A 12,390-nucleotide genomic window follows, 5' to 3' on the forward strand; every position below is an offset into this window, starting at 1 on the left:
GAAGGACCGAAGATCGAGTCACCACACGCACGCACAACCGTCGCCCTGCCGTGACGCCGTCGATGGAGCAACGTGTTATGTTGCCGCGGGCAGCCGCGTATGCGCCGGTGATCTCCCCTCCGCTTCCTCTACGTATGCGTTTCCAGCGCGCCCACTGTGTGTGTGTGTGTGTGTGTGTGTGTGTGTGTGTGTGTGTGTGTGTGTGTGTGCGTGTGTGTGTGTGTGAAGATACAAATCCGTTGCAGAAGCATGCGGGGAGTGGGGTGGGGGTGGTGAGGGAGCGGCAGAAGACGTCAACAGACTGTGCCGCCACACCTGCGCGAATGGTATCCGTGGATGCTGTTGGCGCTGTGGTTGCGGTGAGGAGGAGGGGGGAGTGTCAAACACACACACACAACGAAAGAGAAGCAGCAGGTGGCGCCGCGCCGCACGGCAGTGCCACACAAAGATTCAGAGAAGAGAAGAGGCAGAGGGAGAGGGAGATGCCGTATGAAGACAACGGCGCGAGAAGCGCAGAGAGCTCAGCGATGATAGGGAGGCGCTAAAAAGAAAAAAGAGAAGGCGTGCATGAGAGGGCGAGCGAGTGCCGCGGCATGTCTGAGAAGACCCAATATACGGCTGATCCGTCAACTTGCCGCAGCAAGGCCACTCGTAAGCGGCGGCAGCAGCGCCCCCTCCCTCCGAAGCTTCCGCTGAAGCTCCTTTAGCGCCCTCGTCGCACCTGGGTACCGACTTTCCTCCCCAGCGGCGAGTGTGCCTATATCTGCGAGTTGGACAACGGTCATCGTAGTACACCCGCACAGCTGTGCGGAGCTCGCTTGTGTACCGCTGTCGTTGTTCGTCACCTACGTGTTGGCTTGTATCTTCGTTCCCATATCCCGATGCCTTCCCCCTGCCACTTCCTCTCTCCTCACTCTTCTACCCAGATCTATCACTCCACCACGCAGTAGGTGCGTTGCGTTCTCTGCGTACACGCCGATGCGTGCGAAAATGCGCTGTCTCGAAGGAGCAACATCCGAGCAGGCACATGCAAGGGACGAGGAGGAGGAGCCGGCGTTGTGGGAGCGTGGTTCCACCCAACACCTTCCACCTCCCCCCTAGACGCGCAAACATATACCCACAGGCGTATGCACACCAGAGCGCTATCGCACGAGGTCACACCTAAATGTACGCAGTCCGCAGCGATGACAACAACGATGGCGATGCAGAGCAAGGGAAGTAGAAAAGGAGGAGGGAGGCAACGCTCGAGAGGCGCGTAGCAGACATCTGGCCCCCTCCTGGCTAAAGAGGGCGAGTAGCCACCGAGAATAGCATGCGGAACAGGAGGAGGGTGTGTTAGAGGATGCAGAGAGCGAGAGAGCAGTGTCCGCTCAACAGCAGCACACATGCGCGTACACGACGCGCACAGGGTAAGCAGAAGAAACCGGACTGCTTCGATGAAGCAAGTGAGCCCCGTCAGCACACTCAAGTGGAGATGAGAGAGAGGCAGCGGGGACACAGTGAAAGCGGGGTGGCGTGGTGATGACGCGGAGGAGCGATACGTCTCTTGGGCAATGGCGCGAAGAGGGGGGGAGAAGACGAGGCTGCCATGCGCTAAAACAAAAAGCCTCCCTCGTGTTGCCCGAGGCCTCCTCTTTGCCTCTGCCCGCATCTTCTTTCGGGGGGCCGCCCATCACCTCGCCTGCTCGTCATTGTGCACACATCTCGTCTGTCAACGCCGCACGCCGTCCCCAGGCCCCCGCACACACACACACAGAGAGACACTCTCTACCCTGGGTGTGCAGAAAAGCAGCCTCATACACCCTTCGCCCCACCCCTCGCCTTCGCATGCAGCGACACCCACCAATACCCCGCACACAGGACCCCATTAGAGTCGTGCCACAAGGAATCAACCGTCGCTACGGACTTGCGGTGCAGCTCTGAAAGCCGTCAGTGGGATCTGCGGAGGGAGAGCTGGGCGGTGGGACGGTAACTCCGCTGCTCGCCTGCCCCCCCCCCATCTGCCACTGTCGCCGTGGAAGCGCTGACGCGCGCTCGTGTTCCACTGGACGAGCGGAGAGACGTGAAGAACGGTGGGGGTGAGCTGGCCAGCGTCGCCGCTGTCTTTAGTGGCGAGGTGGAATCACGTGAGTTGGAGCAGTAGTAGGCCAACCTGCTCGCTGGCGACAGCAGGGACGAGTCGAACGATGTCGATGACGACGCGGATGTGGATGGAGAGGTGGTGGAGGAAGAAGATGCAGTCGCCGATGTGGGGGAAGAAGAGATCAGTGCCGTCCCAGCGCACCTCATACCATAACTTGTCGGGGGTACGAGCTGCTTCAGAGCTGGAGCACCAGGCGCACTGGGCTGCGAGGTGGCCGCCTTGGTTGCTGCTGCCGCCACGGGCACAGCAGCGGGTGAAGCCGTATTGGCCAGCTCGAGCTCACGCACTGCCTGCATCTCTCGTGCTCCTTGTGGCTTGTCGATCAGGTAGAGCCGCAGAAAGGCCCTAATGAGCCGCTGAATGTCATCTTGGCGTTCACAGTTGTGCCCGCCTGGCGTGAACTGCTGCAAGCACGGAATGGGGAAGGCGTCGCGAATCATCTCGCAGTGCGTCGGGGACACAAAGTCGTCGTCGGCGCCGTGGAACAGCAGCGCGGGCACGCCGCACGCCTTGGCGTACTTGACCGCGTCCAAGTCGTCGATGTCAAAAGCGGCTCGCTTCATGATGCGCTTACGGATGCGCTCCACAATCCCGCGCACCAAAATCTTCGGCAGGACCCGGGCCGTTCGCCCACCGTGCCGCTCCACCAAATCGTCGATGAGCAGCCGCAGAGATGCGAAGGGTGAGTCGCAAACAATACAGCGAATCCACGGATCCTTCGAGGCGTACATGATGGCGGCCACGGCGCCCATGCTGCGGCCCCACAGCGCCACCCCGTCCACCTCGTCGCTCTTGAGCGTGAGAAACTCAACGACGGCGACCAGGTCCTGGCGCTCGTAGAAGCCGAGGGAGATGTACTCACCCTCCGACATGCCGCTCCCGCAGAAGTCGAAGCAGAAGAGGCTGAAGCCTTCCCGAAGCAGAAAGAGAGCCTCGAGGCCGTCGTAGCGCCCGCCGCAGTTCGCGTGGCAGTACACCACGCACGGCACACGGCGGGCAGGATAGGGCTTGAACCACGAGCACTGGAAGCGCAAACCCCGCATGTTCTCCAGCTCAAAATCGTGGCGCATGAAGCGCTCCGTGCAATCGTCGCCGATGCGGAACACATCAGGCCCAAGGTCGTCGATCTCGTAGGTGGACCGGGGCGGGCGAATAATGAAGTTGCACATCCCGTCCATCAGGCTCGGGCCTGAGGTCAGGTGGAGAATGGCGTCCCTGGCGCTGATCATTGCCTGGGTGGGTGGGAGAAGTGCGAAGCTAGGGAAACAACACGCGGAAGGCGGAGACAGACAGAGAGAGCCAAGACAAGAAATCCGCGCAACCGCAAAAATGCGCGTAAGGCAGGGAGCACGTGAGGGGTGAGCGAGTGTGGAGGCGGCGGCGCGTGTGCGTGTGTGCGTGCAACGGATGTGAGCGGGTCGTGACACAGTAACGGGAACGAAAAGCAATCACCCAAGCCGAACCGTGGCACGGTTGCACCTGCACGGGTGACGCTCGTGGTTGTACGCGTTGTTTCAACGTGAGGCTATACACGCAAGCAGACGCACGCGAGGTTGGCGCACGCGCTCGACGGCAGCTGTCCAGCGCCACAAGGAAAGGAGAGAAAGGCCCGCGAGAGACGCCCGCAGAAGAGAGCGAAAGCACAGAACAGCGCGACCCTTGAGAGGCGCCAGCAGAGAGGGAAGTGGGGGACGGGTGGGGTGAGGCAGCGAGGGGAGGGAGGAGATGCACAATGGCGTGAACAAGGCAACCAAGCGCGGCAGAAAAGAGAGGTGCTGCAGGGCCTCTTCCCCCCTTTTCCATCTTGTTGCCCCCCCCCCCTGCAGATAGAAAAGCACGCATGCATGAAGTGCCGCACCTGACACGACATGGCGGAAACCATGTGCAACACAAGAGGACGGCCTTGTCCGGCCGTCCCCGCATACGCGACGTCCTCGCCACCGTCATACCCACCAGTTGGGTGGAGCAGCAAGAGGGGCCTCTACGCGAGCTGCGTGTTACGCGGGGTGTTTCGATCGTCCTCTTTAGCGCACTGCCTCTCCCTCACGTTCATTTTCCATTAGTGATGAGGCACTCTCTCTCCCCGCCAGCAAAATGCCCCGTGGCCACACAAAAGACAAACGGCAAGGCCCTCCAGGAGAGCGCCGCCGGCGCTCAGCAGATCGCCTCCGTCCAGAAGGTGCAAGCAAGCATGACTGGCACCAGCGCCTTCTCCGACACCCACGTGAGACCGCGTTGTACGTGCGCGGTGGTACACGCCAGCGCCAGCGCGATCCCCACCATCCACCCCACGAGCACTTGTCCAACGGTGTGGTAGCCATTGTAGACACGGCCGACGCCGATGAAAAGCGTCGCGAACAGCAGCAATGCCACAAGTGCATACGGCGGTGAGGTCCTTGTCAGCGCCGCCGATGCGGACGCGGACTCCCGCTGCTGGAGATGACCATATTTGCGTCGTTCCGTGCGATGGCGTCGCGCGTGTGCCCAGCGGCGCAGGAGGTAAACGGAAAAGCCCGCCATGAACTGCGCGTGATCGCTAGGCATTCCGTACACTGTGGTGTAGCCGATGCCTGCAGCTGGGTGAGCGGGGCGGGGGCTGCGGACGGCTGCCTTGAGCACCACGTTCAGGCACACGCTCAGGATGAGGTAAAGAATAAGATTCATGGCGGGTATGCGACGCTCGCGGCACGGCGCACTCGTCAGCCCAACCAAGACCACCATCATCGCTACAGGGACGATGGAAGAGATGCCGAAGAGCTTGCTGAGCAGGTCGTGCTGGCGATAGACAACCTCCGTCAGCGCCCACGACTTCCAGTGAGGGGGCTCTGACGGCGTGACCGACGTTTCCGCTGTGGTCGCTAGAGCTGCAGCGTGCTGTCGGTGCTCATGTGCCAATGCCTCACCGTGCCGCATCTCCGCAGCCGGCAGATGCGTGTAGCCCCACAGCAGCCTCGCCGTCTCCAACAACGGTATGGATAGAGGAAACGCCGTCTCTGCCCAGCGCTGAACACTGGCGCGGATCACAAGGGCGGAAGAGATGCAAGGAGCTCTCCAAGAGCGAGTGTGTCACGAGAGAGAGAAGGAAAGAAAGCACACGAGTGGCCGAAAAGGACTTGAACGGCAGAAAATGCTGGCTTGATGGCAGTCAGTCGTTCGTGGCCGACACCATACGCGATGAAGAGAGAAAGCTAGCGAACGCCGTCAGGATCGACGCGTTGGCGCTGCATCGTTCGCGTCTGTCGGTGGACCCCAGAGAGAGGGGAGAGGGAGAGCAAATACCTTGTGTGCCGGGCCATCGCTGCTGCTGCCGCTGGTGATGGTGATGATGATGCGGTCGCAAGAGCAACTTTTTTAAGTCGCCGTCCATTTTAGAGGGAAGACCTGTGCACTTGCCATGTGCCCCCCCTCACCAGCACCACCAAAGCCACCCTTCAGTACTCGTGTCACACCATCACGTGGCCTTGCTCGTCCAGGATGTCGCTCTCGACGCCGCGTTCCTTCTCCTCCAGCGCGCCTGGCTTGTTCCGCGTCCAGTACTTGACCTCGTGGCCGCTAGACGCGAGGATGTTGCCCAGCGGAGACCAGGCGACACAGTGTACCGGGTTTGGCTTGTCGCGGAACTTCTCATGCGCCGCCTCGATCATCGCCGCGTCGTGGACGACCTCCTCCACGCCGTGGGTCATGGTGCCGTCTCCCTCGGCTACCATCCAGTACATCACACTTCCGTCTGCGCCTGTGCTCGCAAACAGGTCCGATACCGTCGGGTGCCAGTCAACCTTATCTACAGCGTCCGTGTGCCCGGTGAAACGCTTCACCTCAGGCTGCGTCTTTCGTATGTCCCACAACTTCACTGTCCCATCCTTCGACGCGCTCAGCAGCGTCCGTCCATCCGGGTGCCACCGCACGCACGTCAGCGCCTGGCTGTGGCCGTGCAAGGCCGCGATGCTGCCGCGAGAGGCTGTGCGGGGGTCCCACAGTCGGCACTGCGTGTCCTGACTGCCGGTGGCGATGAGAGCGCGATAAGGGTGCCAGTGCGCCGTCGTCACATCACCGCCGTGGCCCTCAAGCTTCACCTCCTCCAGCACGGCCTTATTACCATCGCTTGCGCCGGCAGTGGCAGTGTGCGCACCAACCGTGTTCGTGTCCCACACCTTCGCCGACCCATCCTGGCCAGCTGTGCAGAACTTTAGCTCCAGAGGCGCCCACGAGATCTCGCGCACGGCGCGGTGGCTCGTGTCGACCTCTGACATGAACACAAAGTTGGACATCCACATCTTGAGCTTGCCGGCGTCATCGCCGCTGAGGATGAGGTCGTGGCGACGGCCCCACGCGATGGCGCGGCACGGGCGGTTGTCCTCGTGAGCCACCGTCTTCACCTCCACACCGAAGGATTGGCCGTTGAACAGCAGGAACTCGCCGCGTCCGGTGGAGCACAGCAGACGGCGTCCACTCGGCGACCACTGCAAGGCGTAGAGTGGCGTGCGGATCCGGCCGCCTTTGCTATCCGGGTGGTACGAGGTGTTCACCCACTGCGTGCACAGCGCCGTACTCGCATTGTAGTTGGTCACACTCGCCGTGACAAGGTCCTTTGTGTAATACTCGTGCGGTGCAACGTGGTAGCCGTACGGTGTGCTGCGCGGCACCAGACGGGTGAGGACGTGCCGGATGGCAGGCGAGTAGAAGTCCACTGGTCGCTGGCCGTGCAGTTTGCGGCGCGGCGCATATTCCTCGGGGTCAAAATCGCTACGAAAGCGCCGCCGTGGGCCACCTGGTCCGCCAGGTCCGCCAGGTCCACCAGGTCCGCCAGCCGGGGGGCCGCCACTGAATCCACCACCACCGCCAAACCCGCCGCCGCCGAAGCTGGCGCCACCCTCGCGCCGCCGTGGGTAGCCGCGATCCATCTACCGCGGACAACGCCAGCCGTAGCAGCTGCCAATGCTGTGCGGCACGACTAGTGCGCTGGAGAGGGACTTTCAAAGAGAAGGAAGGGAAAGACGTCAACTCTCTCAGGCGCTCTTCCGATGCAGCGGCACTCAGGCGATTGGGCGAATCTCTGTTTCGCCGCGGGTGTGGGTGCGTGTGTGCGCATGCCGTCATCACGCAGCAAAGTTTCGAGAACGACAGAGAAGAGAAAGGGTAAGCGGCACGGAATAGTAACAAAGCGTGAAGAGTAGTACGCAGAGAGAGAGGGGGTAGAGGGGCACGAGGTGAGAAAAGCGCAGTCACTGTCACCAGCAGCAGCAGCAGCAATGGCACTCAGTTTACAGCAGGCCTCAGTCGCGACTCTGTCACCCCAACTCCTCTTCGGAGCTCAGGGAACTGAAGCCTTTTATCACGTTTCCTTTGCGGTCACGGGTACACGCACACGCACATGTGTAAGCATGCGGGCATGTTCGAGTGATGAACGGAGAGCAAGAGGCAGGCGTGGCGCGGGAACGCACCCAGGACTGTATGTCTATCCCTGCTTTACTGGTGCCTCTCACCAGCGACCGAGAGGCACCGTCTCGCCCCACCCCCTTCCCTCTGCAAGCGCGCCTGGATAAGAGAACTGCAGGGCCGCGAGGAGGGAAGGGGGTGGGACGCCGATCAAATTTATCCGTGAATGCGTCGGTTTCATTGGCCGGCATCTCTGCGCGTGTCTCGCAGTGACGACGGGGTGCTGGACTCTCAGCGCGAAGGGAAAAGAAGTTGAAGGAAGGGTGAAGCGAAGGGGACGACTGACGTGCCGTCCGCAATGACTGGGCATAGCAGGACGCAGGACGTGCACCGGAAGGGAGACCCGCCTCGCCGTCCCCTACGCTCTCTGCGCCACTCCCACCCCCGACTCTCACTCCTATCTCCATGAGCGTAGCCGGAGTGTCTCCCTTTGGCTAGCTTACAATCAACTGCGCCGACAGCTCCGTCGGCGTCACAGTGACCGAGGAACCGGTAGGCACCTGCACAGACTCGCCGTCGACCACCAGCAGCGCCGATCCCCGCCTCCCCTCATCCCCATCGTTCTCCGGTGGCTGGGTCGAGCGTGTTGCGACGTCGGGGAGCTGTGACGCAGCATGGAAGTCGATGCGCAAGTCGCGCACCCGCTCCTGCATCGCGACGCCGTCCTCGGCAAGAATATCGCCTTCCCTCGCCTCTCGGTGCAAAAGATGCCACATCCGCATGCGGGTTGCCTCGGCTGTGGCCGTGGTCACGGTAAGTTGCCGCCGATGGTACGTGGCCGCGGGGGTGAGGGAGTAGCCGGGCTGCAGCTGCGGCATCTGCGATGCAACGAGGAGACGCAGCGGACCAACACTGGAGGAGGCGGTGTCCTTGTTGATGTGCGTCAGTACTGCCGTCGAGTCAGGAGGCGCGTGCTCGATCGTGGTGAACAGTGCTGTGGCGGTAAAGCATCCGAGTGCGGCGGGCATGGAAACGTACTCCTCCTGCACCCTCTTCCAGTTGCTGTGCCGCTGCACCGACGCCGCATAGGTGCCGGTGGCAATATAGGAGCACATGTAGCGTACTGGAAGCGCCCTGGAAGGCGAGTGTGGATGATGCAGGTGCACGGCCCACAATGGAACACGAACGGTGCGGCCCACCACGAGACTCGAAACCGCGCGCTCCACTGAGGTAACACCGAGCGAAGTGGCGATGGAGTTGTGCAAGCCGGTGGGTACCAAAAGCAACGGCACAGACTCCAGCACCGACGGCAGCGACACTGCTGTGCTTGGCCCTGTGCCTGAGGATGTCATGGCCGCAATAAGATTTAGAGCACTGTTCACCGTACCGTCTCCGCCGCAGAGAACCAGGCCCTCCGCCTGCGGCAACGCCCGCTGCAACTGCTCTGCAACATCATCGTTCGGGATGTGCACGTCGTGGTGCACAATCCCGGCGCGGTTGAGGTACCCTTTCAGAGTGCTGGCGAAAGTCTGCACGGCGTGCCGACTACCGCTGCGGTTATTGACGACGAGCACGCATCTCTTCAGGAAAGGCATCCGACTGTGCCGAGGTCAACCTCGACACGAACGCTCTCTCTACCTCAGTATCGGTTCCCTGTTAGCCTCCTCGAACGGCGCGTGTGTGCGCACCACACTCAATCACGCGCTTGGTAGTGGATGGCGCTCGTGTAAAGGCGAGCGTCGGGGCATAAGCACCGACATATGATAGAAACGGCTGCTGAGCTCACTGCGCGTTGATCGGTAGCACGGGTGGTCGATTGAGTGCGCACAGTGGGCGCGCTGCAAAGGAAGAGAGAAGGGGGTGAGAAGCAATGGGGTCAAAGAGAATCGTCCCGCTGCGCACTTGAAACACACACGCACAACGAAGAGTAGCATGCATGCACCCCTGTGCAGGCATCAGGCCATCATTGCCTTCTTGGGCCTCGTTTGGACCTTAATGGTGCAGCAGCGGTTGCGAGAACCACGTGTGTGTGTGAGAGGGGAGGGAGGGAGGGGCAGACCGTCATGCCTGATCGGCCCATCCTGTCCTCACATCGTTTCGTTGTTTTGCTCCCTCAGATCCTCCCTTATTCCTTACCTTTCCTCATCTGTGTTGGGGTAAGAAGCATCATTGACGGTGAAAGCAACGCCGGAGTGCACACTGATGGCGCAGTGTCGGGAAAGCCACGGGGGCAAGAGCGCACACATGCCCATGTACACTTTTACCCCGATGTACCAGGAATTATAAGAGGGCTCATCACCTCACGGCCAGCACCACCGAGATGTGTGAGCCGTGAGCACTGCAGCCTTCTAGTCGCGCGCTCGAAGGGGCAGAATCGGACGGCGCCGCTTAGCAGCAGACGAATGGTGACGGCGCAGCACGTAAACCATACCCAGCACCACCACCACGATGACAAGGATGACGGTCAGAAAGACGTCCATGCTGAAAGGGTTGCGGTGCACATTCATGGTGCCGTCGTGATCGTTGATCGTGCGCTTCGTGGTGGATTCCGTCACCTTGACGGTCCCCTCGTGCAGGGCTGTGGGGTTCCACTTGTAGCGGGAACGCAAGTACTTGGACACCTCCATCCCCACGAAGCGGTCCTCCTCCTTGCCGGCGACGTCGTTGCGGAAGCATGCGGGGCACTGCTCGACCGTCGGGAAAAATCGCTTTGGCACCAGCGGATCGCCTTCCTCCCCAAACGTGGCGAGACGCCGGTTCACCTCGTTGTGAAAGCGCCACAGCTGCAGCACCGTGTCCTTGTCCCCTGGCTGAAAGCGGAGAAAATGTGTAAGGCACGCATCACAAGCGAAGAAGTGCCGCGCGTAGTCGAGAATGATGAACAGCACCTCGGTATCGCTCTTGTCAGCGACGCCTTCCGTGAGCTCGCCGGCGTCCACGCGCGCCGTGTTCACCGTCAGTGAGTGGTAGAGCAACCACATACCGCACGGAAAACCGCGGTAACGCCATGAAGACCCCTTGCACGTTCGCCAGCTCAGATGTCGCGGTGTTCCCTGGTACGGGATGCCGGCGGACAAAACAAGCTTCTGCCAGTCGCCCACAGAGAAGGAAGCAAAGTCGTCTACGCTGCCCTGCGCGCCATCTACCCTACGATTGAGTGTCATAGAGTACAGCAGCACATCCGCGCCAAGTCCAGGCAGTCGCTGCTGCACCAGGCGAAGAAACCGAAAAAGAGCTCGGCGCTGCGCAGTGGACTCAAGGCCCCTCAACGCCACTTCGTGGAAGAGGGTTTCGAAGAACGCGTTGGCGACATCTGCCACGTGAAACGTCGTCTCTTCCACGAAGTTTGCAGTGCCGGCAGCGGATAGAGCCCCACCAGCGCCGGCTACCGCGGCGTCGCTCTCCTTTGAGTTGCGCAGGTAAGTGCGCATGTGCAGGCAACGTTCCCTACTCGTTGCCCCCCAGAGGTTAGCCGAAGCACCCAGCCACATTTTGCGTGCGGTGTTGAAGTGTGCGTCCGGATTCGCCCCTTGCCCTATCAAGGCACGCGCCATCATGATGGGCTTCGCCTCCACGTTACCCTTGTCGATGAAATTCTTATTAGCAACAACAGGCCCCAGAGTAGTCGCGTTCACGGGCATGTTAGACGGGAAGAGAAAGTAAAAAGAGGGAACGCCGACCACCCCCAGCTCGCGGCAGTCGAACGTGCTCGTCTCGCAGTTGAGCGCCGCCACCGTGACCTCGTTCAGCACATCTCCGCTGTCTTCGAGCGTCTCCTCCGCGATGCGGGCAACGAGCGGGGCAGAGTGGCGGCAGTGCCCGCAGCCGTCCAAGTAGGCGACCAGTATCCATGGGCACAGGTGCGCCGACTCGTGTAACTCCCTCAGGCTCGTGCTGTTGATGTCCACCACCTGCAAGGCCTCGCGGAAAAGCGAGCGCGACTCAGAGAAATGCGCGGCGACGCCGGGGCAGTAGAGCACCCCGAGAGTGCATAGGCATAGGGCTGCCACTGCAAGCCGATGAAGCCGCGCCATGGACCACGACAGTGGCGCCGTCGCAAGACGAGAAACACACAAGAAGAACGCGAGAAGCGAAGCTGGGCCCCAATCTCCCCCCTCCCTCATGAGGCGACACAGGGAAGAAGCACAAGAGAGAAAGTGAGTGCACCACGCAGAAGTGGTCACGGTGGCCGGGATAGTCACGGAATGGCGGAAGCGCTGGCCCAGAGAGTGCGAACGGGCGGAAATAGTCCGGGACGTGAGCAAAGAAGAGGTTCTGCTGCTGCTGGGTGTGTGTGTGTGTGCGTGTGAGAGAGAGACCACCGCTCTTGCAGTGCCCCACGCCGTTCACAGATAACGAAGCGAGCGCGAGTGGCATTCCCAGTCGTGTATGTGTTTCATGGAAACGGGTGGAGGGGGAGTGGTGAGGAGGGGAGACAAGGTGGACAGAGAAGCGCATGCACATGTACAAAGCACAACGTGTGAGAGAGAAGAACTGCAACGCCACCGACTGCTGAGGGAGAGAGGAGCGTGAGCCCGAGAGAAACACACCCACGCATAGACACACCTGCAAAATGCCGCAGCGTCGCAGGCAGCATGGAACGCCACGGCTGTCGCCGCCCTTCATCACCTGAACGAAGGAGAGTGGATGCGGGAGGAGAAGGAGCACAAAACGCCACGCATCCAGACATCTCGCCCTTCGCCTTCCTCCTGTGATGGTGAATCTTTCCCTCAGACAAGATATGGGCGCCATACGAGCGACGGCCTCTTTTCTCCAGAGATGTGTTCTTCCATACACGAGCAGCGCCACCCTACGGCTCCCTCCATCGCTCAGAGCCTTTTCCGCCTCCCGGCTACGCTGCGCCCAAAGCC

At 61.2% G+C, this 12,390-nt stretch overlaps 5 protein-coding genes across 5 annotated transcripts; all 5 read right to left on the minus strand.

Moving 5' to 3' along the window:
• Positions 1-1,929: 1,929 nt before the first annotated feature.
• Positions 1,930-3,372, minus strand: LMXM_29_0400 (conserved hypothetical protein; the record flags this gene model as incomplete). The annotated part of the gene is made up of 1 exon (XM_003877137.1): positions 1,930-3,372. The coding sequence occupies one exon, from the start codon at positions 3,370-3,372 to the stop codon at positions 1,930-1,932; it is 1,443 nt and encodes a 480-aa protein (XP_003877186.1).
• Positions 3,373-4,297: 925 nt separating this feature from the next.
• LMXM_29_0405 (putative PAP2 family protein) lies at positions 4,298-5,056 on the minus strand (the record flags this gene model as incomplete). Its single annotated transcript, XM_003877138.1, has 1 exon — positions 4,298-5,056. One exon carries the CDS (start codon positions 5,054-5,056, stop codon positions 4,298-4,300), a length of 759 nt encoding a protein of 252 aa, XP_003877187.1.
• Positions 5,057-5,586: 530 nt separating this feature from the next.
• LMXM_29_0410 (WD-40 repeat protein) lies at positions 5,587-7,044 on the minus strand (the record flags this gene model as incomplete). The annotated part of the gene is made up of 1 exon (XM_003877139.1): positions 5,587-7,044. The coding sequence occupies one exon, from the start codon at positions 7,042-7,044 to the stop codon at positions 5,587-5,589; it is 1,458 nt and encodes a 485-aa protein (XP_003877188.1).
• Positions 7,045-8,013: 969 nt separating this feature from the next.
• On the minus strand, positions 8,014-9,114 carry LMXM_29_0420 (conserved hypothetical protein; the record flags this gene model as incomplete). The annotated part of the gene is made up of 1 exon (XM_003877140.1): positions 8,014-9,114. The coding sequence occupies one exon, from the start codon at positions 9,112-9,114 to the stop codon at positions 8,014-8,016; it is 1,101 nt and encodes a 366-aa protein (XP_003877189.1).
• A 753-nt stretch (positions 9,115-9,867) lies between these two features.
• On the minus strand, positions 9,868-11,553 carry LMXM_29_0430 (conserved hypothetical protein; the record flags this gene model as incomplete). The annotated part of the gene is made up of 1 exon (XM_003877141.1): positions 9,868-11,553. One exon carries the CDS (start codon positions 11,551-11,553, stop codon positions 9,868-9,870), a length of 1,686 nt encoding a protein of 561 aa, XP_003877190.1.
• Positions 11,554-12,390: the final 837 nt, after the last annotated feature.

Source organism: Leishmania mexicana, chromosome 29 (genome assembly GCF_000234665.1).
Source record: "Leishmania mexicana MHOM/GT/2001/U1103 complete genome, chromosome 29".
NCBI classification, from domain to species: domain Eukaryota; phylum Euglenozoa; class Kinetoplastea; order Trypanosomatida; family Trypanosomatidae; genus Leishmania; species Leishmania mexicana.